Source organism: Triplophysa dalaica, chromosome 23 (assembly GCF_015846415.1).
Source record: "Triplophysa dalaica isolate WHDGS20190420 chromosome 23, ASM1584641v1, whole genome shotgun sequence".
Lineage (NCBI taxonomy): Eukaryota > Metazoa > Chordata > Actinopteri > Cypriniformes > Nemacheilidae > Triplophysa > Triplophysa dalaica.
In genome coordinates, this window is record NC_079564.1 from 8,078,667 (window position 1) to 8,105,401 (window position 26,735).

The 26,735-nt window shown below is 38.8% G+C and overlaps 1 protein-coding gene across 1 annotated transcript in view; it reads left to right on the forward strand.

Annotated features, from left to right (window-relative positions):
• Positions 1–26,735, forward strand: part of rttn (rotatin) — a 38,256-nt gene that overhangs the window by 7,669 nt on the left and 3,852 nt on the right. Inside the window, 32 exon segments of the mRNA XM_056737839.1 lie at positions 330–442; positions 552–678; positions 1,053–1,178; positions 1,424–1,540; positions 1,974–2,113; positions 2,199–2,370; positions 2,685–2,784; positions 4,157–4,245; positions 4,943–5,060; positions 5,905–6,001; positions 6,380–6,445; positions 6,548–6,739; positions 6,829–7,068; positions 8,436–8,580; positions 10,237–10,406; positions 12,688–12,907; positions 13,635–13,763; positions 14,119–14,229; positions 15,684–15,842; positions 17,000–17,077; positions 17,239–17,416; positions 17,708–17,805; positions 17,926–18,022; positions 18,108–18,303; positions 19,812–19,899; positions 20,230–20,380; positions 20,515–20,652; positions 21,224–21,426; positions 21,593–21,698; positions 22,736–22,833; positions 24,101–24,181; positions 24,771–24,897. Of these exon segments, the coding sequence (XP_056593817.1) occupies positions 330–442; positions 552–678; positions 1,053–1,178; positions 1,424–1,540; positions 1,974–2,113; positions 2,199–2,370; positions 2,685–2,784; positions 4,157–4,245; positions 4,943–5,060; positions 5,905–6,001; positions 6,380–6,445; positions 6,548–6,739; positions 6,829–7,068; positions 8,436–8,580; positions 10,237–10,406; positions 12,688–12,907; positions 13,635–13,763; positions 14,119–14,229; positions 15,684–15,842; positions 17,000–17,077; positions 17,239–17,416; positions 17,708–17,805; positions 17,926–18,022; positions 18,108–18,303; positions 19,812–19,899; positions 20,230–20,380; positions 20,515–20,652; positions 21,224–21,426; positions 21,593–21,698; positions 22,736–22,833; positions 24,101–24,181; positions 24,771–24,897 (4,270 nt within the window).

Here is a 26,735-nt window from a genome sequence, read left to right on the forward strand (position 1 = left end):
TCATTGAGCAAAATATATTTACATTATCTTAAAGGTTAGTTTATAAGGATAAATTTGTTTTTCGTTCATTCATGGTAGTTCATCGTTCGTGTTTTAGTAAATGTTCAAATTAACATTCTTCAAGGTTAGTAAATTGTGTGGAAAGGTTGTTCGTTGATGCATTTAATGCAGTTAACAAATCAAACTTTATTACGTTTTAGAACTTACTTACTTTTGTTTTCCAAAAAATAAATACACCTCACATCTTTAGAACGGAAAATGACATCTTTAGTAAATAAACTGAATTATTATTTCAAACTTTACCATAAATATGAAATGCTTTATTGCAGGGAGATAAGAATTGGCACGAACTTTTGGATCTCGCTGACCAAGCAACCGATGCTTTTCCATACCATCAGCACTTACCGGTGGTGAAGGAATGTGTCCAGATTTGCTCCTACCTGTGAGTTACTTACAATTATGGAAACCGCCATTGACATCTGCTGTTTTGCCTAGCGCTGCCGTAGAGGTGTCAACGTCTAAAAACCTGTAAAAATCGTGTCCCTCCGTAGGTGGAAGTTTGAACACGCCAGCCCACTGCTGCAGTCGGAAAGTCAGAAGTTATTTCTGAAGCTTTTGTCTCATCCTATGTCCCCAGTGAAGGCGGAAACCTACTCTTGCACTCTGAGCATTTTAAAGGTACACACTGTACTGTGGAAAATGGCCGCTGGGGCCTATTTTGAGAAAAGAACAAATAGACAGTAAGAAATCCTAAAACGATAATGACACAGAATCCAGCTAAAACCAGCTTCTGATGATAGCATGTTCTCCATGGTTCCTGGAGCTGGTTATAAGCTTGTTTTAGATACAGTATGTCCTCCAGGAAGTATAATATTGTAATGTACAGTATTTTATGTCAGAGATAAAGTGTTACTCTTGGTAATGGGTGTGTATGTGTACTATACATTAAATTACCTTCACATTTCCTTGCAATTCTATTGCACTTCACATAGAATGCCAATGTGTTTTCATCTCTGTAAATGACAAGGCAGCGACCCCTCTCATCCCCACAGGAATGTTTGGGAGTTCAAAACGTGGCCAAACCGGCCTCATCCATCTGCAACGGCATACACTTTCTGCTTCACCCCCGCGTCCTATACGAGATCAGCGTGTTTGGCCTTCAAGACCAAGCAAGAGAGGTGAATTATTCAACTTCCTGTTCCCGTGTAATGCACGATAAAGAAACCCTTGTTATACCCATACACAGCCCTCTGATAAATAATGAAGCTGTGCTGGACATTTAATTTGTTACTGGGGTTATGCCAAGCTAATGTTTGACATTGGAATTGCCCTCCTGTGACCTCAGACGCCGTATTCGGATGAGCTGGCTTGTTATAAGGGCAATATCATAGAGCCATCAACTTAGTTTATGTGTGATCCAAAGGTGAGCTGCGCTGCCAAGGATATTCTGCTCTATCTGCTGAAGGGACGATTGATGATGACAGCCGCAAGTTGGAGCAGATTTAATGAGGCACTTTATGTGGTCATTCCTGTATTACAGGTGCACGCTCTTTCTTTTTCTCCACGCTTCTGTCTACACTCACACACAAGTGCAATATAACCATCAAACTAGACTGGAAGAATAATTTTCTACGTAATATTAACGTGTTTGCAAGACGCCCGAGGCAGACAAGTAATATCCATGTTACGCATTCTATTTTAAACAAGGATAGTTTGTGCTTTCTAATTACAGAAGGTACGTTTTCTTTTTTAAACGCCTCATATGGTGTGGTGGGTAAGATGTCTGTGCTGTTGAATATTCATAAATCTTGTCAAGGTCGTCACATTCGATTCATGTTTTCTTGAGGAGGCTCTGTAATTGGTTCGTTCTGTCAATAAAACACAAGTGGCGTGTTTGTTTATCATTGCGCTCAGCTGGGTTACGTTTGTGATTCTTTTGTCCGCGTTAAATCCTGATGCATTCTGTATATTAGAGTTACGCGGGCACAGACGACGTACTGGGAAACTGCGTCCTGCTGATAAGTGAAGCATCTGCCGATAGAGGAGATGAGGTGCTTTCTCTGAGAGCCAGGCTACGGGCCGCCCTTCGGCTTTTGTTCACCAAGCATCACACGTGAGTTTAAGCTGCACGCCAGAAGGTTTTGTTTTCTGTTGACTGTTTGTTTATCGAACCCGTTGTTTTTGTTTTGGACTTTCAGCGTGAGGAAAACCGCAGTCGAGCATCTGCTTCCGCACTTGACCAGCACTGAAGGTGCCGGGACCACCAGACCAGTCCTGGACAGTTCCACACTGTCCTCTTTACCAGACATCTATATTGTCAATAAATCTGTTGACGTCAAGTTGAACACTCCAGACAAGTCGTATGTGAAGGTAAACAACGACTGCTCGCAAGTCACTTGCGATTAATAACACGTTCTGTTCAGTCTGGCAAAATAACAAAGACTGAACTGTTGATAGATTTAAATGTTGAAATGGTCATCTCATTTAACAACAGAATGCAGAGGGCAGTAAATACAAAGAAGTTGGTTTTCCAAATATTTTTTCGGCCTTTTTTGTTTCTTTTCAATGTAAGAACAGCTAGTGGAATATTTATCTGTATCTTAATGATGTTGCTGTTCCCTGTTAGTTTATGTGATATACTGTTCTATCACTCTCTCTGTATGGACTGTGTTCTCTCTGGGCAGGTGGAGTCTGTAAATAAGTTGTACAATATTCTCACATCAGAGACTGTGGATGTAGTTTTACGGAGATCTGCAGCTGAGCAGCTGGCTGTTGTTTTGCAAGGTATTCATTCATCCATCCATTCAACCATTCATTCCTCCACCCATGCATCCATTCATCCCCACATCCTTGCATTCTTGAGTTTTTCTGTTCATGCAGCCACCCATGTACCCATCTATTTATCCATCCATGCATTTATCTATCCATCCTTTCTTCCGTGAGTTTTTGCATCCATACGTCTGTCCCTCTATCTATCCACCCACCAATGCATCCATCCATCCCCAATCCCCTATCCACCCATCTATCTATCCATCTTTTATTGCATGTGTTTTTCCATCCATACAACTATCTACCCATGCGTGCATTCATTTATTCATGCATCCAAACACCCACCAGTCCATGAATACATCAACCCTTTCTTTCATTCATTCTTTCTTTCTTTCTTTTTCTTTCGTTCTATTTCTTTTTCTTTCGTTCTTTCTATTTCTCTTTCTTTCGTTCTTTCTATTTCTTTCTCTTTTTCTTTCTTTCTTTCTTTCTTTCTTTCTTTCTTTCTTTCTTTTTTTTCTTTCTTTCTATTTCTTTTTCTTTCGTTCTTTTTCTTTCTTTCTATTTATTTTTCTTTCTTTCTCATTTATCTACCCATGCATGCATTTATTCATGCATTTTTCCACCCATCCATCCAACCTTGCGTTAATTTATTCATGCATCCAAACACCCAACACTCCATCCATACATCAAACCTTTCTTTCTTTCTTTCTTTCTTTCTCTCTCTCTCTCTCTCTCTCTCTCTCTCTCTCTCTCTCTATCTCTCTCTGTTTCTTTCTTTCTTTCTCTCTCTCTCTCTTCTTCTTTCTTTCTTTCTTTCTCTCTCTCTTTTTTCTTTCTTTCTCATCTATCTACCCATGCATGCATCCATCCATTTATTCATGCATTTTTCTGCCCATCTATCCAACCATGCGTTAATTTATTCATGCATCCAAACACCCACCAGTCCATCCATACATCAACCCTTCCTTTCTTTTTCTTTCTTTCTTTCTTTCTTTCTCTCTTTCTTTCTCTCTCTCTTTCTTTCTTTCTTTCTTTCTTTCTCTTTCTTTCTCATCTATCTACCAATGCATGCATCCATCTATTTGTTCATGCATTTTTCCGCCCATCCATCCAACCATCCGTTTATACCAAACATTTAGACATTTAGCAGACGCTTTTATCCAAAGCGACTTACAAAGAATTTAGGAGCCATAAGCGATATGTCATACAGGAGCCATAATACATTAGGTGCCAATACAAAGTTACTGGTTTCATCAAAAGTTAGACCACTACCTGTTGAGATAAAGGGTTGGTGTTTTTTTTTTTTCAAACATCAACCCTTTCTTTATTTCTATCTTTCTTTCTTCAACCATTATAATTTATACTCCATTTCATTTTTTTCCAGATCCTTCAATGCATGCTGTTCTGAAGGCCTTGGGTTTATCAGACAAGCTTATATCTTTCATCTCGGAGAGTGTCAACAACAATGCACCGGTAACATTTTCTCGTTCGCCTTTTTTCATGAATGAATTGGGACAAAGAACATTTAGACTAATGAAGCCCACAAATGCAGCTATATATTGGTGTCAGTCAAGTATATGTCAGTCCTAATTTTCTTCTCTTGTATGATATGTATGTCCCCAAGCTAAAAGCTTTGTGCAGAACTCTGCCCTGCTAATACGGTTAATTAGGGAGAATTAGGCACAAATGTCCTGGCACATACACCACGAGGAGTATCTGATGCGTCGCCTCCATTTGCTACGCCTTGTTAGCTATTGCCGTCAATTATGATGTTGTTTGGCTGTTTGTTAGGACTTCTTAGCCTTGAGGCTGTCGATTTTTTTTGCGGCACAGTGGTTTCACTCTGACTGTTATGACTGCCGTTGAGATTGTGTTGACGGGGTAAACACCTCTAGACTGAATTGTGATGGCTTGTTTCGATTACAGTGTGGTAACTGTGGCATGCTACCTCTAAACAACCTAGTGGTGTCACAGAAATGTGGTGTCCCCAGGCACGACATAGTGTCAAAGTTTTTCCAACAATTAACAAAACTCGAAATTATAATTGCAGCATACTCCATTGCATGCTTCTGAAAGGCCTGGAGCTTCTCATCTCTTGCTCCTAAATCTAATCTGCTAGGATATTTTGACAGTAGAAGGTGTAGCATTCAGATTTTCTATCATTATGTAGAGCATGGATTGCTTTTTGGACCCCAGCGTGTGCATGTTGAGGAAGCTGGTGTTTGAAGACCCCTCACTGCGTCACAGTCTGGCTCAGCAGACGTCTCTTCTCATCACGTTGCTCAGAGGTACAATCCGCAGTGGTTTGAAAACTACCAATAAGACTACATCTGACCATCTTACTGTAATTCTTTCAGCTCGCTGTCGTTATAAAGTTTATAGTAGTTACTGCTTTTTAACTTTAAATGGGCAAAATCATAAACAACCCTTTAAGTTAACTAGCACAAATAATGCACAAATGGCAAATAGACCTATTCCTTCAATCTTCCAGACATTTACAAGCGTTTCCAGCTAAGAGCTCCCTTTCATGCTGTTTGTGAATGTTTGGAGGTTTACAGTCATCTGGAGGGTGCTAGCATAATTTGTTTCTTAAACCGAAACATTTTCTTGTTTTGTTTTACTTTGTAATGTGTAATAAAGGAGCTTTGTTGGTTTGCCCCTTATAGCTTTGTTTTTATGTTTTATTCCTACTCTGCCCCAGAATGTGATTCTTAAAGGGATAGTTTGGACAAAATATGTTTTTTTATCATTTACTCACCCTTGTGTCATTTCAAAGCAGTTTGACTTTCTTTCTTCTGCAAAACACAAAATCTTTTCAAGAATGTTGGTAACCAAACAACATTGGCCCCTTTGACTTCTATTATGGACCCAAAACCACTGAGACATTTCTCAAACTTTCTCAAAGAGTTTGTGAATGACATCAGGGTGAATAAATGATGAAATAGTAAATTAATTTGTGTTCCTTTAAAGCACTGGTATTTACATTTTTCTGAAGGTAAAATGCATTATGCTATACATTATTAATAATATACAGAGACAGAAATTACACTCTTCAGCTGATGTGTTTTCCATGTTCTTGTTTTTTCACATAAATATGGAATTCATACTATGTTCTTAATCCTTTTTTCTAAGCTTCTCTGTTAATAAAGGAAAATAAAGGTGATGTGAGTGAGGTTGCTGCGTTGATGTCTATTCTGCTGTTTGATGAAATAGCACGAATGGATGTTTGGTATGTTTTTATTTTATGTTCTAAGATTGTACTTCATACAAGCCATTGGTCCAAATGTAAAATATGTGAGCCCCCAATAAACAATAAACAATTCCCCCCCCAAAAAAATAGTTCAACATTTATTCCCCTTTATGTCGTTCAAAGCCTGTATGGCTTTCTTTTCTCTGTGGAACAAAAGATCATTTATCAACACACAAAAAAAATCTTCTTTTGTGCCCTGGAGTAGAAAATGAATCAGGTTTTGAACGACATGAGGGTGAATAAATAAGTATAATAACATTGGCATATCCAGCAGACAATTATAGTGATGGCAGACTTTTAATGAAAAAGGAATGCTTTGGCTCATGTTACATTTAATAATCGTTGTTCTTCAATCAGGACTGATAAAGCAGGCTCAGATACAGCCTTGTCTCCCTTCTCACTGCCCGCCTCTGTTATACGAAGGTAAAGCGCATCGAATAAAATCTAGCTGTGCATTAAAAGAAAGTAATTAATTTGCCTATAAATGAACTCTATTACATTCTCTCACCCATGCTGTTCGAACAGGTATAATCTGCCATTTCAAGCTCCCTCACACCATGCGGTGAGTCCCTACTGTTCAGTTCTCCCTCTCTGCTCAGACCTGCTAAATCTGCAGCCTGCGTGGGAGGCGATGCAGATCACCTGGAACAGAGCATGGCATGCTGGGATAGATGGGCTGGTGGAGCACCTAAGGGGCTTTAGGAGTGATGTACCTGAGTGAGTAGGATTCACTAATGTGTATTTTTTTAGGTTGGTGCAGTTTTTGTCAGGTAAACCCCAATTTCTCATGATGTCTCATTCTCAAGGTTTCACAGCGATCTGGTGCTGTCGGAATCTCAGGCCGTGGTGTTGCGTATAAGCAACATCAGGTCTGGTTTGCAAGACTGTGTTGAGGCAGTCCAGGATGCCATTTCACACAGCGCAGTTACCTCCGCTACGACCAGGATGCATCTTTACCTTCTGACTGATCGACTGGCTGTCAAATCCACCGCAGAGAGCAGCAAGAGCATCCTGCAAACCCTCAGCTGGCACGCAGCTGTGAGAAGGTGCACACACCGTCGTCCTCTGTGTTTGATCTATTGATGCGTTTGGTCTGTACCTCAGATATGTGATTTGTGATCACCGGGCATGACTTTGCATGAGTTTGATGGAGTGCGCTTGCATATCACAATCCTAAAGAATGAATGAACTGACAGATTCCAGACGCAAAGCCGAACAACACTTTATCTTTAGCAAAATAGATGTTCAAAAAGGAGAAACCTACAGCTTCTTGATCCAGTAAGGAGTGCTTTAGTTTCAGTACCAAAACAGCTTTGTGGGATATTTTCTATTTTTCAGTCAATCACCCAAAAAAAAAATGTACAGTTAAAATGCTTCATACATTTAGAAGTATTAATATAATATGTGACCCTGGATCACAAAACCAGTACTAAGTAGCACGGGAAGATTTTTAGGAAAAGACAAAAATACATTGTATGGGTCGAAATGATCGATTTTTCTTTTATGCCAAAAATCATGAGAATGTTAACTCATTCGCCGCCAGCCTCATCCTACGCCAGCATGTTTTAACATTTTCACCCAATTTGAATGGCTCTTAGTAAATTTTCTGTAAAGAATATATGGACAAACAATATGTCAAATGAAAGACCATAGTCTCAGCTTTCAAACAGAAGAAACCGTATTCTTCTATCTTCATTTGTTCGTTTTTTATCACTCCGTAGATGTGGGTAGGTTTCTTCAAAAATGCATCATTTTGATTAAACAGATGAGATTATTAACGTTTTTTGTCAAAGATTCCGCCCAGATTACACTCCGAACAATCAATAACAACCGATTCTGTACTTTTTCCCAAAGGTGCGTAATAGCGCCACCTGCTGTAAAACAGTACTAACACTGATTGCCGTAAAAACTCGTCTTTGGCAGGGAACCGTTTTTTTTTAAACAACGAGATAACTCGTCAATGGTGGTGAAAGAGTTAAGATTTAGTAAAGATCACGTTCCATGAAGATATTTTGTAACTGTCCTAACTTAAATATTTAAAAACTTTATTTTTGTGAGTGGATGGCCTGCAACAGTGCCCCTGATCAATGACTTCAAAGGCAATTTTCTCAATATTTTGATTTTTTGCACTTGCAGAATCCTAAATTTTAAACTGTTGTTTCTCAGCCAGATATTGTCCTATTCTAGCAACTCATACATCAATGGAAATCTTTCAGATTATGTAAAAATCTCAATTTCGAAAAATTAAAACCGACCCTTAAAACTGGTTTTGTTCTCCAGGGTCACATATTTAATCTGAGATTACTTTCGTTCTATTCAAAATGGGTTCCTGTTGTAAGACAATATTGCATTTAACTTGACACCTTCTTTTCAAACAACATTGACATTTTCTCTATCTTTGGTCATCTGATAGATTTTTCATGGTGCGTCCAGCCTGCGGTCAAGATGAAAGACTATTGGTGGATATTGTGTCATTCCTCAACACATTTTTCAAGCAAAATCAGTCTGAATCAGACCATGTGGACCTGAAATGGCTATTAGAACTGCTTCTAAACCAGGTATCGTTGAAAAAAACATAACTGTCTTCAATCTGTTATAGATGAGTGATTGTTTTTGTCTGAGATGACTTTACAGGCCTTGTAAGACAATAAAGAGGCTCATCCACCTTTAATAAAATTATTTCCCCCCCCCACCACACACCTTCAAATGAGCACAGTGTGGTGTATTTATTAGGACGACCTGAAATACATCACCGGCAGAGCGTTAGAAATGCATTAATAACGTATTACTGCCAGTAACCGAGAGCCGTTCGTCAACCATAGTTATTTCTTAGACAGAGGCTGTTTTGTTTTTTAGCTAGAATCAGCCTTTTCCTGTCCTGCCTCACATTCATTTGTATGTATACATACAAACCTGCCCTGACGGTTAACAGAGAAATCTGGATTTGATGAAACGCCCGGTGTGGTAGGTGGTGAAATGCAGAGCAAATGCACAGTCGCTGGAGTGCTCCTTAAACATGTGTGCTGTCTAAATGGAGCCCATAGTCACAATAGTAAATATATTCTGTTTAGTAGTGCTTGCTCAGGCAAATATTCCTCCCGTCATATTATCAGTGTGTGACTTGTCCTACTACGGTTATGAGTGATAGCTCTGTTTGCATGAAATATTGATGTGGGTAGTACTGTTCTTTTTTTAAATAATCAGACTTCAGTCTAAACCTCAAGCCCCACACAGTATTACAGAGACTGGGCTTTATTAACTTGGGACAAGATGCAGTAAGCTCTCGTAACCACTCCGAATACCCTAGCAACTGGCACTCGGTACCCTAAAAACTCTCTTGTTTTCCTTGAAACCAACCAGAACACGATAGCAACTGGCACTTGGTGTTCTATCAACCAACCAGAACACCCTAGCAACTGTCTTATTATGTCTTAGCAACTAAACAGGGTACCATAGCAACCGTTGATAAATCTTGATGTACTAGCAACCAACCAGAATGCCATAGCAGATGACACTTTGTGTTCTAGCAACCTACCAGAACGTCCTAGTAATTGGCTGTTGGTAACTATCCAAAACACCCCAGCAACTGGCACTTGGTGTCCTAACAACCAACAAGAAAACCCTAGAAGCTGTCTCTTGATAGCAACCAATTGGAACAACCTAGCAACTGTGTCCCAGCAACAGTCCAGAACATCCCATAAACTGGCATTTGGTGTGCTAGGTGCCACTTAGGACACCCTTAGAATCTAGAGCTTTCCTGTGGCTCAGTGGTTAGAACATGGCACTAGTAATGCTAAGGTCATTGGTTCGATCCCAGGGAATTGCACATGGTCAGATTTTTTTAATGATACAATTCAATGTAAGTCGCTTTGGATAAAAGCATCTGCCAAATGCATAAATGTAAATATTATTCTTGCAACCAACCAGAACACTGTAGCAACTATCTCTTGATGTCTTAGCAACCAACCAGATCACCCTAGCAACAGGCATCCGTAACTTCCAAAACATGTTAGCAAGTTTGATATTGCCGGGATGCCAGCTACATTTTCTTCAAAAATTTACAAATGTTGTGTATTCATCTGGATGGCTTTGTATATAAATTCATATTTTTCTGTGTCAGATGAATCCGGTCGTACTCAAGCATGTCCAGAGGCACTGAACGGTTGTAAGTGACGGATCGGATTTTTAAGTAACCCGTGTGTGTTTGTGTGTAGGAGTCACACACCCTACTGAACCTGTTGCTGAGCGGTGAGCAGACAAACGCACAGATCCAGTTGCAGGGGGAGGCAGATGAGCTCCATGCCCACCTCAGTCACCGGCTACAAAGAGAACTGACAGGGCTCTTCAACACTCTGCTTCTACGACTGACACAGACTACTGACAGGTGAAACACACACACAGGACAGTGAGTCACAAACTCGGCACATGGAGTGACTCACTGACTTATTTAGCGACAGAATCACACTTAATGACTCAGTCATATTTTTTTAACGCATGCAGTCAGGCATCAGCCAGCTCTATCTTTAGAGCCCCCAAAAATGGTGCCACATGAGTAGTGCCTTGGCTTTGTGTCTTGTTTATGGAAGATTATCCAATCGAAGCCCAAACATCCAGGGAAAAGTAACATTCAATGTGATGTTCAATTGAGTTTATGTATATTATGGGAAAAAGTGAAGATTCGAACCCGTGTCATCTGCATGAGCACCAAGGCCCGTTTCTGCGTGTTAACCACTACACCGTGGTTCTGTCAAGCTTTTTTTCGATTAAAGGCATGAACTGATGCTTTGATGTGTCTTGTTTCAAGTAGGATGATAGGTTTTGAGACCGCTGTGTATTTTAATGACTTCAAACCAATATGTATTCAAGAGCTGTAGCTGCTATGGAGTTCATTGTGCACCTGTGGTTAATGAGGGTGTGAAAACACTCAACAACATCTGTTTGCTCCTCAAAACAAACTCGCTGAGACCATTTAGGCAGACACGGCAGATTTGTTATTCCAGAAATACACTCTCTATTCTCTCTCATCCTTTATATGCATAACGCTTTTTACTACCCTCACAGGGAGACTTGTACCTCTACCTGCTATCAGGGGTAAAATACAAATCGAATGATGCCTTTGATTTAATTTAGTTATTTATGGAATAACTCCCGCAAAATCCTTGAGGATCTGTAAATCTAAAGCTCCCGCTGTGTAATGCAAATCAGATTTACCGAGACATTTCCCTGCTTACGTTTTCATTTTATAAGCTGCCAACTAAAATAAAAAGCTATTGTTCTGGCAGGTGCTTATGGTCTTTCTGACGTCACGGTTAATTTAGCTCTGTATTTATCGTAACAAGCAGAATATTTAAAGAATAAACACAGCATGCACATTTTTCTTTGCAGTTGTATGTAATGCTTCGATATTTTAGTATCATGTGGAGTTATACAAAATAAAAGCAGCCTGAAGATGAAGAAGATTGTTTAGTTTAGTAATTGTAGTTTGTGCAGTGTCTGAGTTATGCTTTTGCTCAATGTTCTTGGTTTTAAAGAGGGCTAGGCTGATGACACATACCGCTGTGACAGAATAAAGTGTCAACAACTTCAGATTTTTCTATTCTGTGTAAACCACAGGATTTTTGAGATTTTCAACGTGAGATTGAGTGGAACATAAAAAAACATAAACACAGAGATTAAAAGAACACCCATTGAATCCCAAACAGGACAAGAAGCTTATTATGAAAGCGGTGTAAATAATATATATAAATAATATATATATTATCTTGGCTTGTTTTGCACCACAGACATTTTTCAAAAAAATGTGGTTACACACAAAGTTTCTGCCCATCTCGTATTAATCTTGAGTACCTATACTGTATAGTAAAATTGCATACGTCGTATCTTCCAAAAGTATTTAGTTTGATAACATTTATAAAAGAGAGCTCTACGATTATTTCTGGATAAACACGAGCTGATAGAGGCAGGCAGGAGTGGTTGAACTAGAGCATGAGCACTCTATAACACTACATGTTCGCATTAATCTTTTCGTTGCTTTTTAACGTTACGCAGATAACGTTACGCGCCGATTGCCAACAAAGACGTATGACTTGGTTTAATTTACCGCAAGCGGTTCATGTCCGGCATCTTTTAGCTCTGGGACCGCGCCATCTATCAGTTTCAAACAATCTCCAAATCCAGCATTATATCCACCGTTTATATAACATCCATCACTGAAATGTTGTGAACAAACAAACCACTGACTTCTCACTATCGCAAGTGTAACAAGCTGCAGATGCTGGCCCACAATGCAGCCAATCATGAGGCAGTGCAGCCGATCTTCATGGTAGGCGGGTCTTACTATCGCTCTTCGGTTGGTGCGTGGGCAGGCTGTCTTTCGCCTTGCCAAGCTTTACCGGGAGAATTGCCCAATAAAAGGAATAGGATCCTTGTTATGAAACAGGGATCCAGACTTTTAAAAAACGTTCGGAAAACAAATTTGAGTGATGTGGGAGTGTGTCAAGCTCAGAAATACTATGCCATACGTCCAAGTCGTTTTTAACAAGTTGACCATGTTAAGCATGAGTAGCCAGCACGTTTAACATGCTAAAGAAGTCAGAATGCTTGAAACAGCATTAAATCCCCCCTTTAATCCCTATTTATTTCTCCCTCCTGTTCACTTCTCTAAGAATGTGTGAGGTTCTGTCCGGACTGTTCGTCTCCGAGCTGTCTCTGCGTCTTCTGCAGTGTCTGCGTTTATCCGACGCTCCGCGCTTCTACGGTCTGCCCTCTCTGGAGCGCACCCTCAGGACTATGGCACATGTGACGGCACTGCCTGGCTGGAGCACACACACACCGAACATTGATCCACACACGCTCTGCCTCAAGTACCTCAGCGGTCTCTTGGAAGTATGTAAAAACACATACATGTGTACTTCACGTCCTTCAGTCACAGATATGCTGCTTAACTAAACATACAAATATGAAGTCTTAAAGGGACAGTTCACACAATTTTTTATTCTGTCATGAATTATTCACTCTAGTTGTTCCAAACCTGTATCAATTTCTTTTTTCGGTTGAACCCAAAGAATGATATTTGAAAGAATGTAAGCAACTGACATTTCTGGGGTATCATTGACTAACATTGAACTGTTTGCTTTCCAAAAAGTATTCACAAATCTTCTTTTGTGAAAAAAGAAAATACTGTATATAATTATTTTCCCTTCTATTGTAGTCAATGATAGAAATCCCAGAAATCTCAGTTGTTAACATTCTTCCAATATCTTTGTGTTGAACAGACCAAAGAAATTTATACAGGGTTGGAACAACATGAGGATGAGTGCTTTTAGAGTGAACTATACCTTTAAGATTTAGTTATTTGAGCATCCATATTGCATGTATAACATTCATTACACTTCATTATTAACACATAATTTGATTTTAGTTACCTAAGAAAAATCTGTTCTTGTTTTTGTCAGTTCTTCTTAAATCTCCATTGAATTCAAGTTGTTTTAGTCAAAAGCACAAATGTAATTGAAACACAATGACCCCTATTTATCTTTCAGACAATGTTGTGAAACTGGTTTCACTCTGTCCTGACAGTTTATTAAAATGTTAATTTAACCGCTTTGCACAGGTCATTTCCTCATTCTACATAGATTTGGGAGGAAACTCGATGTCCTTCATGGGGAAAGGTGTGACAAAGAATGCAGTTATCTGCCTGCTTCACCTGTCACATGAGATGATGAAAGCAAGTAAAAATGAGGTCAGAATTGCCATTTTCGTCTGCATTGTTGAAATAAATCGGGATTGTCAATATGGATTTTATGAGCTGTGGTGATAATCTAGAAAGCGGGGTAGACTATTTCCAATACACTGTAATGTTGACAAAAAAGAAGTATTTGTGCATAATGCATCCTCAAATATTTTAAAAACAGCATCTTAGAACTAACACAAGAGGGTGCTAACATGTTTATTAGCCAGGGTGAAACATATGATATCATGGATAGATAAACATTTGTTTGGTACTAAGTTAATAGTGATGCTATCAAATAAATATACTAAACATGCTTAAATTAATGTTTTACACTCAGAAATAGGTTTATGTGTCTCTTTTGAAGGATTGGGTATCTTTGTGGTCTCTGGGCCGTGAGCAGAGTTCTGATGAACAGGGTGCTTCCCAGCTCGGCCTGGCCTGGTTAATTCCCCTGTGGGTGGACCGTGACCCTGAGGTGAGACATAGAAATTTGACATAAACATTCAGATTTGATAATGATTTTTTACTAGTGGTTTTCATTTATTTGGTAAATTCAGTGCAATAATTTCATAAGGATGATTTTGCGAACCTTTAAAGTGATTTGTAAATTGGTAATGAGGTGTGTTTTGTTGTGAAGAAAGAAACTTAATTGAAACTAAATTAATTGTTTACTATAAATCATGCACGACTGAAATGATGCAGATATGAAAATGTTCTTGAAATATAGATCTTTATTGAAAAATTGACATGGATGTATGTTAATATTTTTGCACATAACACCGGTGCTACAGAAGTATAAAGTTTTGTAGCGCAGGCCAAACAGTTATAGCACAAGTATACGTCTGTTATCATCTTTTAATAAAAGTGCAGGTCATCACATAAATAGACAGGTAACTGAAAAAGGAAGTTAACATTATAAAAATGGATAAATTAGGGCCATGTTTCCCAAATTCATTTTTTTCCTTTTTGATTTTTCTGAGTTTTGTATTTTCAACGCTTTACTATACAGTAGTAAATACATCTGGCCATAAAAATAAAATAGTATTAACTGCAGTAAAATTCTTGTGTACTACAATCTTTACTATTGTAAGGTACAAATATATTAAAATATACTATAGTGTTTTTTACTGTATATAAATTTACTACTACTTAATTATTTTATCATCTGGTTCAAATCAAGCTGACTTTTATTTTGCCGTCGCAAAAACGCTCAAACTTCAATGTGTTTGACAGTAGCTTCACACAAAAAGTGAAATGCTCGTAAAATAACTCTGTGGATCAAGTTCATGTCCTCGTATAGTAAGATACAGACAAATCCACGAGTGTGACGCTTGTAACATGTTACAGTGTGCAACTCACTCACTCAGACACGCAAAACAAACAGAGGACATATTTAATTAGTAGAATTCTGCTTTCGTGATTACTTCCATGCTTTTCCACATCGCACAGATCATAGGACTCATGATCAATGGACTCGATGCAGCCGGAAAACAAGTTTTAATTAATAAAATAAATAGTGGTGCGACATTAGTTAACCTCACACAGGAACAAGCACCACGACAAACGCACATCATACAAACATGCGGCTCCGTCTCGTGCACCTGCCTAAATGTATCGCCCGTGTGCTACACTATTTAATTTATTTTTAGTACAGACCAATTTTCATATATGATTTATAACAGTGTAATACTGTTTTCTCATATGTTCTCATAATTTTTTCTCATATGGGCTCTTTTTTGGATGGATTTCCTAAGCACCCGTGCGTGTCCAAGCCTCCCTTTTGCTTAGCAGATGCTGAGCACTGAAAATAAGGGCCGTGGCAATCACAAATCTGTGCCAGCGCTGCCAGCCAAAGAGCTCATGGCAGTTAGCACTGCCAAGCGCACCTGTTGTGTCTGAACTAGTGTGTGTGTTTTTGTCTGGGCTCAGGTCCGCTCTGCCAGCCTGGCTGTGGGCGCGGCTCTGAGTTCGCTGGAGAGAGGGTGTGTGGCTCTGTCAGCGAGTTGCCAGAACATCTCAGGAGGCCTCTGGGCCACAGTGCTCAACATCCTGCTTGACAGACAGGAGTGCAGTATGGTACGGCGAGAGGTGAGTCCAGAAGTCACTTCCTGACGGGCAGAGATTTTCATCAGGCTTTTGACAGTTTTCACTTTGACTATGATTTTGGTTGATCGCAGAGACCACTGTGGAGTCATAATCTTGTGTAGATAACCCACCCCTGAATGGACATTGTTTGGACAATTTTACCTATCAATTCGACGATTACATTCTGTCAAAAGTCAGAATGACCAAATTGGCCTTTGAAACTAAAATCAATAAATTGTGGTAAAAGTCCAGCCCGAAATGCATTATAATATTCACAACTATGTGTTCAGTGGTGTATGAAGACCTTACATTATGAAGCGTTATGTTTTTATTACCTTAGAATGAGCTATTCCCATCTACATACACTGCAGGTCAACTTGCATGGAATTCATCATCTTGTTTCAACAGTAGCCCTTAACGCAGTTGTTCTCAAACTGTGGGCCCCAAGATGGAACCAGGGGGCCGTAGATTTTGTTGCATTTTATGAAATATTGCAATATATCATACATTTTAATGCAATCAAACATCAGAAAAGCCCACCAACCAAATGACTGAATATGTTCCAGCATTGTATAACAGAATTTTAATTCAACCGAAAAAATATTCAAAGCAATGCAACCTACTCAAAGGGGGCCTTTCATCAAAAAAGTTTGAGAACCACTGCCTTAACGGACACACTGCTCTAGAAGGAACGTTTCGTTAACATATTATCTTGTTCGGCAAAGAAGCGAAAATGTGATGACATCGTACAGTAGTCCTGTGTCAGCCACCGTAGTGATTTGAAAAAGAGGGGTGGAATGAGCCATTGGCTGCAATTCGCAACCTCACCGATAGATGTCGCTAAGATCTCCACATGCTCCTTTAATGTTATAAAATGAATGAAAAAATATATTCATGTATTTCCTGAAATCTATTATAATATTGCACTATTGTTTTGCAAAGAGATTTTTTTACTGTGTAATTGTGAAAATAAACTAATACTGGCATATATCTACTATGATAACTATTCCTCTGGCATTTTAGACACAATGAATCTTCCCTTTTTAAAGAATCTTCCTCAAGCTTTCTGTAATTCCACAGAGATTTCACCCAGCATGCATTTCCATTCATTTGCAACAAGATGGCAGTATTGCTGACTTTAATGTATCTCTCCTCCACAGGCTGCGTTTATTTTGCAAAACCTTCTTGTAATGCCAATGCCGGCTAATGCAGAAGAGGCCAAAGACTCTGCCTGGCAGGTATGTTTACAAAAGAACAGACTGAACCTTCAGCGTTAAACATCAATAACACAGCAGGCGTAAAAGCTCCTTAGACATAACATATTCGACTATGTTGATTTCTTATGATTTGGTTTCTTAAGTATTATCTTTTTGATCCTTTCTCTCCCCCCGTCTCTCAGAGCCCCTGTGTGCACGATGAGGATTCAGGTCTGTGTCTGGTCGGGCTTCCTGCCCTGCAGGCTCTGTTGTACCACTGCCAGTTTTTTGAGAGCGTGGGCCAGATGGTGAAGAGCTGTTACACGGGTCGACATGCCTTCACCCTCGGTTCCCCTCCCCCGCCAGCCAATGTCACCCAGGGTACGGTGTCCACGCGCCCAGAGCGCTGCCTGCTATTAGTGGTCATCTGGCTTGCTGGCCTCCATATGCTTCTACACATTATCAGTGCTCTTCTGTGTTAGATAGCCCTGATCCTAGCTGGTGGGCCACATATTTTATATGATGGTGTTTGCAATTATGATTCGCTTGTTTGATGTTGTCTTAACAGAATTGAAAGGATTAGTAAGCTGTTAGACGCATTCGTTAAACCAGGGAATTTTAATTTGGTAAATATTGCAGTTGTAAAGGTCGAATTGGTGTTTCTTTCTGTAGAGGCGGACCTGAATGATTCTTTGAGGTTTTGGAGAGGACAGCTGGCGCCTTTGAACCAGACTCAAGCCTCAGGATCTATCTCCACATCCAGCACTCTGGTTAGTACACATGGATTTTTGACACTAGTATGTAGACAATAAACTTCCTCTGCTTTTTTTCACCCCAGGATTTTTCACCCCTTCCTTCCGTGTCATCTTGTCTATTGTGTTGCATTTCAGATTCCATCAGGTTGCTCTAGCCGGGCTCCTTCTCCAATTCCGACTTCCTGTGTTACTGCAATCCGAGATGCTGCAGTCAACAGACTCACTGCGCAGGGTACGGTTGCGAAAATTTCTGGGGATTTTTCTGTAAATGTTTGGTTGAGGGTTCATTGATCGAGTATAATTTCATTATGATATAGGTCAGAGTGACATGGACAGCTCTGACTCCGCCCTCACCCAAGACTCCCACCCGGGGGGGAGATTCGAGCCTGTCGCTATAGTAACCCCTCACCTTTTGCTGGCTGTGTGCGGTCTGCTGGACAACCTGTTGGCTGTGCTTCCCGAGTTTAGTCTATCTGCACTCAAACGGAGCCAAATACTCCAGGGGATGGCCAGGTTAGAAATCACACAAAAGGAATGTTCCTTCTTTATTTCAATATTTTGGCATTATTTGTATATTGTTTAAGGTATTAAATCTGTATTTCGGAAATTAGTAACCCTAGTGAATCTTTTCTTGAAGGAGCAGGACACCAGAAATGACACTAGGCTTCTATTCCATCCATGATTCTTAGACATGAAATTTTATTTTTGATACATTTCTAGAAATTGTGCTGGTCATAATGACAATTTACACAATTATAATAGGAACTGAAACCTTTGAGCTTCAAAAATAGTAACATTAATGTATTAGATATGATTTGTGCTCTCTCTGAAATAAATTATATTCTTTTCCTCTCTAGTCAACTGTTAAAGGGAGGTTCACCCACAAATGAAAATTCTGTCATTCATTCACCTTAATTAAATTGAACAAGATATTTTGAAGAATGTGGAAAAGCAAACGCTGCTGGGGCACCATTAAATATAATCGTTTTTTTCTTATAATTGCAGTCAATGGTGGCCAAGAACTGTTTGGTTACAAGCATTCTTCCAAACGTCTTTCCAAAGCTAAACTAAACTAAAACTGAGTAAATGAAGACAGAATTTTCATTTTTGGCTGAACTATCCCTTAAACCACTTTATGTTGCGTTCATGTTTCATTTTTTGCAAACCTTTCACATACATAAATATAAATATATTCTCTTGGTTGACCTGACAACCACATCCTGACTGCCATGTTTCCGCTTATTTTAAAAACCACACAATTGCGTATTTATGAGAAACAAACTAAATGTATATCACAAATATTAATCATTGATTGACCATCATGTCATTTCAAACCTGTATGAATTTCTTTCTTCTACAGAACACAAAAATTTTGAAGAGTTTTGTAACCGAACAAAGGCGGTACCTATTGACTTCTATTGTATGGACACAAAGCCAATGCAAGTCAATGGGTACCGCCAATGTTCAGTGTAACTAGTTAATAAGTAATTAGTTAATGTAATTTAATTACTTGCCACTTAAAAAGTAAAGTATGGGATTACTCTTATTTTTTCAGTAATTTAATTAGTTACTTCGGGTGTAATTGAATTTAATACTGTGTTACGTATACTGTGGAACTGATATTAAAATTCTAAATGAAAAGTATAACTTTAAAAATGAATGCATTAACATATCTTTCTCACATTTTTCAGTTTATACGATTAGTTATGTAGTTTAATACTATTTATTTGAATCAATTAAGAGCCTTTCATGTGTAACCATAAATCGCTTAACTAATCAAAGTTGAAACAGGATATAGAAAGTGGTAAGTAATAAGTAATTCAATACTTTTTTGAGAGAGTCATTTATATAGTAATCCTATTACACTATTGTCATATGTAATCAGTAACTAGTAATCCATTACTTTTTCAGAGTAATTTACCCAACACCGTCAGTATCTTCTATTGTGTTCTTCAGAAGAAAGAAAGTCATATAGCTGTGATTTATGATTTAAGTAAATGATAACAAAATGTTCTTTTTAGTGTGGTAGACGCAGCAGCCATAGCTCAATGTGTGAATGAGTTAAAGACACCACCTTATCCAGATGCATTTGAAGATGCAAGGAACCAGGTGCGTTATGGGAGTTCTGTTCATTTTCTGTGCACGTCAATACAATTCTCATTTGGTAAATCGCTATTGTAACACACATGCTGTGTATTTTGGTCATTCGACTCATTTCCCATTTCTGCATGTTATGCAGCAAGAGGTACATTTATTCACACAGCAGTGGTTTATCGTCTCTCTTCACTTCCCCACAAACACAGTGGCAGTTAGTGCCCTATTTGTTGTTATTTATGGTTGTGAATCAACAGAGCTGAGTGTGTGCGCGCGCTTATTTGTTGATTGGTAATTGTAGTGCTCATTAACACTCTCTCCTCACTCCCCTTGTTTCTCCCTCAGGTGCTGAGCAGTGTGTATTACGTGCAGAGTTTTTGTAAGCTTCTGCAGTCAGCAACAATACACAGTGAGGATCTGCCGCTCCAGCGAGAGATCTTCAAACCCCTGCTGAACAACCTCATTTCCATCCTGGCGCTGTCTGTCACCGACTTGGGTATCGACCGAGACGCGCACTGACAACCCAAGTTTAATTCCTTGTCTTGCTAGCCCCCGAAATCATTCACACAAGACCTTTAAATATAAGAATGGCATGTTTGTGAGCCGCCGCTTGTTTTTTTTTGTCCTCAGATGCCCAGACCCAGGGTGCGGTGCTCCACACTTGGGCGGATGTGTTGATGCTCCTGGCTACTCTGCTGCGCAGGAACCAAGCTGTGGTCGGCCCATCTGTCAGCGTGGCACTGGGGAAACACTGGCAGCGTTTTTCAGGTGACACGAGCGCCTTACAGAGGGTGGAAACGAATCCGGAGGAACGGGGCACATAAACAAGAAGTGAAAAGATGGCAAATGTGATGAAAGGAGGGATGAATGAGAGATGTTTGGAAAGAAAGATTGAAGGGTTTGATAGGAGAGATGGAGTCCTAGATAAAAATAGAGACAGCTGAGGAAAGATGGAGACGGGTGCGGTGGGAGGCCAGCTCATTATGTCTTCATGTGTGGAGGGAGCGGTGTCCCCGCTGCATATGACAGACCCGGGCCAGAGACGAGGAGAACAATCAGCTCGCTTTAGATCTGATGGATGTGGTAGGAAATGCCAGAACAGGTGGGTGGGCAGTAGACTCGCTGACTTGCCTGCAGGTATCGTGGCTTTGGAAGTGCTTTTGAAAGGCTGTGAGTTTGGAGAGGCTGTTTGTCAGAGGTTCCCCCTTGGTGAAGATTGTTTGTTGTCAACTTTTGCATCTCTCGCATCTTCATGTCTCGAAGTTTGAGCTTGCAAAACTAAATATTAGCATTCCTTGCATTCTGCTCTGTCGCGACGCTCTTGTTTGTCCGTCCTCAGATGCCCTCCGAGTGTGTTTTGAGGGATGGGGTGCCGAGTCTTCTCTCTACACTTCGGCAGTGCAGTTTCTATGTGTGCTGTTCACGGAGGAGGCTAAGAGGAGATCGGTAGGTCGTGTGGAAACCAGGCGGGAACCCGGTTCCTCTTTAACTGAAGTCCTGTCCTCGGAGCCTGGAGAGCTCGTGTGTGAACTGTTGCTGGAGGTAACACAGACCGGTGTATAGATTGTAGTCATTGCCCCAGGCAATGTGCACATGGATCGTCTATGGACTGTGTGATACCTGTTGTATGCAAAAATAATAGTAATAAATAACTCGCTTCCAGGATCTGTCTGATTGGCTGGATTTTGTTCTTTTGTTTAATGTTCAGCATTATGAGAAGATTCCTTTCCAGAACCCATTGAAGAAGTTGACAGCCAAAGGTCTCATGTCTCTGTTTGCCTGTAGCCCCAGCGCTCAGAGTTACGCCTGTAAAGGTAAACACAACTTTGTTGCTTTATAGCGTAATTGGAAAGCAATTCAAAAACATGGGGCAAAAAATGACGGCTAGTTTCTTAAGGTTATGGGAGACGATTTCACTAGATTTTTGTCACTTGTGTAGATCTTCCCTAGCATTCAAAATAGATCATTATCATATAAAATCGTCCAGAAATAAATTCACTTTGATTAACATTACTAATGCTAACTGGTAATATACATGACTTTTAGAAAAAAATGGTCCAGGCTTAAAGGTCTTAAAGGTCCAGTGTATGAAATTAAGCGGTGAGTTTGCGAATTGCAGCCAATGGTTCACTCCAGCCCTCCCCCTCCTTTTCGAAGCACTACTGTGGCTAACACAGGACTAAGAGGCCGTTTACACAAGACCGTTTTCAAGCGTTTTGGCAGTTAATTCACACAAAAACGGCATTTTGCGGGACTGAAAACACAAACTTTTGAAAACGGGTCTCAAAGCGGAAGTTTCTGAAAACAACGGCATTATCATTTCCGTGTAAACTCTGAAGGCGGCGTTTTCCAAAGAGGGTTTTTCAAAAATGTTGATGTCAAACGCATATTATCATGTATATTATTAGGCATGCATGAGTATTCCACGTGAAACTTTTCAAAAACATCTAAAATGTCTTTGCGTTTTCACTTCATTGAAGTAAACGTATTTACGAAACACGCTGTGTAAAGCAGTATGTCCGTTTAGGGCTACTGTAGAAACAACATGGCGAATTCCATGTAGGGGACTTGCGGTGAACGTAGATAGAAATAGCTCATTCTAAAATAAGAAAAACATCACGCTTCATTATGTTATGTCGTTATGTATTGCATTTCTGCACAATAGATCCTCCAAAAAATTTCACACTGGACCTTTTAATGGATGCTACTACTAAAAATGATAAGCATTATATGCAAATTAAGAGGATTGCATACATCACAGATTAGATTTAGTCCCAAAAGAAATCTTATTTGTGTCTGTTGTCTCTGTCTGGTGGTTGACATGAACACACGTCTCTTATTTCCCCTTCAGCTGGCATGATTGACAGCTGTGTGGAACGCATGAAGCACATTTACACAGAGCTTCACCTGGAGTCTGTGAAAGCAGGCAAGAACGCTCACAAGAGGAAGGTATGGACGGGTTCCTGTAACATGACAGACAGATTTAACATCACAAACACAAATAAACATGTCAAGATTGATGGATGTTGAGGAGCTGATGTAACAACAAAGTGAAAACAGAGTGATGTGCTTCAGTTGATTTAACCAGTCTTGTACAACTTAATAACATTGAATCGTTTTTATTTATACTTTAAACTGCTTTTCATAATTAATAAAAGTTGTCGTTTGATATAAACCAATATTGCTATCAACCTATCTATGGCCTTTAGTTTTAGTGGTAGGTCTGTGATTGGTTAAAGTAGGGCCCTATGATTTCCTCGATGTGGAAAATGCAGAAAGAATCATGGAATTTACCGAATGGCACGGAATCTGGCAGATCTTCTATACCAGAAAGTGGCACTGAATAGCCAACAAAATGCTTTTTTTGTGCTATGAATAATCTAGAAATGAATTAGATGCGGTTAAAATAATCTGCTTGTTTTGCATGGCTGTATTAAAAGTGGTAAAAAAATGCTTGTGTGGAGCTAACTGAATTCAAGCTACTGTCAAACGACCTTTACAGCGACCCGTCAAAATAAAAGTCTGGTTAACTTTGTTATAACACCCACATTTTCTCATAATACCCCTTTAATTTCTTTTGTAATTCAACCACGTTTACTTAAGTAGTTGAAAGTTTATGTCATAGTACTGATTTAAAAAAAATGTTTTAATTAAAAATAGAACTTAAATTTAAGTAGACCTGAAAACAAACAAAAATCTACTGGTAAGATGGTTTATTAACATAGTTGGGTACATTATACCCTACATTTACAGATTTTTTCCCTGTATGGTTCAAAGTAGCCACTGTAGGATTTTTATATAGCTTATAAGTAAATACTATAGTTTACTGAAGTATTTTATCATGTGGGCAGATATATTCCTTACTATTGTACAGTAAAATACAAAAAACACAGAATCCAGATTTTTTTTACAAAGATAAGGAATTTGGGAATAAAACGTATTTCATAGGGCCCTATTGACGCAATGTTGATTCAAAAACATGTCTTGTGCAGCGTGAACTCCAGATCTGTCAGCCATTGTTAATCTTTGTTAATGACTATTTAATGAAATTTGTTTGAAGTTTTTCCTTATATATACTATAAATATTGTGTGCAACTTCATTTTCATATTATATATATCACAGTATACGTGAACAAACATCAGACTTTCATAAGGAAATATATATTTTTACGATCAGCATGATCTCTTGTTCTAACGGCTCTTTGTTCAATGCCAGCAGGTGGAGAACAGCATGAGGGAACTTAAGATGACTCTCGAGATTCTGCGAAATTGCCTCTATCGACATAATGAATGCAAAGTACGTCATGTCAGATAATCTTTCCCGTGATGATTATTTGAGAATCTAGATTCATTGTACAGTAACTTCCGAAATAATCACAGGGGGTCTTGTGGGTTCGAGGAAACGACCACATCATTTCTTGTAAAATCTGCATGAAACCTATATGAGCAGTCACGTGATCATTATTTTGAAGTTTGAAGGAAATGAATCAACTTCCTGCATGAATATTTAATCATACAACCAATTTACAACCTTTTCAAGAACGTTTGAGGAACGCATGTAACTTGTTTTGCTTTAGGTCTTTAAACAGTAGTTCAGCCAAAAATATGTCATCAAATACAATGCAAAACACAATGATCTATGTACGGTATATTTATATTAATACACTATAAATTCAGAGGAAATGCTGTTGATTAATCCAACCAATTAAGATGTAAGAATCCAACCTAAAATAAAATCTTCTATAAAAGACTTGGATAAATAAGCATAATTTATGTAACATTGGTCAAATTTGTATATAGTAAAATGTGATACTCTACATATATATATATATACTCTATTTGAGATGAGTTTTTTTTTAACTAATATTACACTGATGTCTCCCCAGGCTGTGACCACCGAGTTGCGCTTAGCCTCCGTGCTGTTGGCGCTGTGGCCCTGGGTTTTACTGGATGACCCCACGATGACTGCGGTCCTGGAACTGATGTGTGTTTACACAGCGAACAACACTGTAGGTCAGTCTGAGGGAAAGAAGGAACGCCAGCAAGAGAGGGAAAGAGGATAAGAAAGAGAGACGGGCTGAGGGATAATGAATAGGCTTTGTCTTCGTGCTTACTGTATCCAATCCATGAGTCACGTAGAGGTACAGTAGGGGCCATTGTGTTACAAATAAGGCTGATGTGAGCCCGACAACTAGTGAAGGGATTGGTCATACTTTCTGTGGGCTGACAGATTCCTGTGTGTTTACTAAAGAGTATTTGTGTTAGGGGAGGGGATTCGGTTCTGATATAAATAAATCATTTGCTTGGATTTACCCATTTTGATGTTTAAGGATAGCAAATGGGCTCTAAATCACATTTTGTATATGCAAATTAATTATTTTATAATAGTGACACTGACGTTCAGATGTTTGATTTTTAAAGACATTGGTAATGTATATAAAAACTTTATATATAGTTTACAAAGAACGTTTTGGAGTTTAGCATTTAATTGAGCATTTTTACAATTAAAAAGGACCAGGGCACATATATTATTGAATAGGATTATTGAAATACACTGGTTCTCAAATAGAGTGGCACAGAGGTATTGGAAGGGAGTGTTTTGTCACCTGAGGCTATCGCAAATAGTTCCTAGATCAACTATAAAGTAGCTAAAGGCTGCCTGGAAAATGTCATCAGATGATGTCACGCAAATATGCATATCAGTGACGTCATAATGTAGCATCTGACAAGCGTAAGCGGTTCAGGTCTCTTCAAGCCTCTCTCTCTGACCTGTCAAATACAGTATTATGTTAAAACAATATAACCAAATGTACAATAAATAGGTTCTTGTTTACTTATTTTTCTGTTTCTGTTGGCAGACACCCAAAACATATGTAATAGTGAGTGAAGTCGACCACTCAAAACAACACACCAGCAATCACTTTCATGAACAGTTAAGATCTGTTTGGTCAATAAGTGATGGTTTACTAAGAAAGTCACTAGATTTCCCGCTAGTCGCTTTTTGAAAAATAAGTCGCTAAAGGGGTCTGAAAATTCGCTAAATCTTACAATGAAGTCACCAAGTTGGCACAATTGTCCTAGATTATTACACGGTCGTAAATGTTTGGAACCACTACATTTGATTTTGTATTTCATGCAGTAAATTTATACATTGGTTTGTATGTACAACAACTTTATTCATTTCCATCCATTCGCAATCGCAAACATAGTTGTACATACAAGCCAGTGTATACAATTTATTGCATGAAATACAAAATCAAATCTAGTGGTATCTGAAAACAAGTATTTCATCATGTTCCACTTAATAAAAGAAAGTTTTTTACGTTAGAATAAATAATGTTTTATAAACTAAGACTTAACTGTCATAAAAAACGAGAAATTCAGTGCCATTTGAAAACCACTGGTCCACCATGTTCCACTTTTTGACATTTAACAAAACAAAAATGGTCTTAATTTTTTATATTTCCAGGTGATTATTTATCATTTAAATATGTAGAGCCAAAAAAATATATTTTTATACGGATAATACTTTTTTATACTTTTTAAACGGGAAAATCAGTTTTATTAAAGAAAATACTTTAGCACTTCCTGTAGTACCTGCTCTTAATAAGTGAGTCTGTCACGCTTGAATAAATAATGTTATATAAACCAAGACTAAACTAAGTTACAAAAAACAAATAAGACATTGGTCATTCAAGCACTAAAAAGTAAATCTGCTTCTCTTTGGGTATGAGAGAGAGACATTAACACATAGCATTTGCGTGTGTTTGTGTGTGATGCAGAATGACAGTTTAACATAAAAGCGTCTGTTTGTGTGTTTTTATAAACATAATGCTTGGTTTTCAGAATGT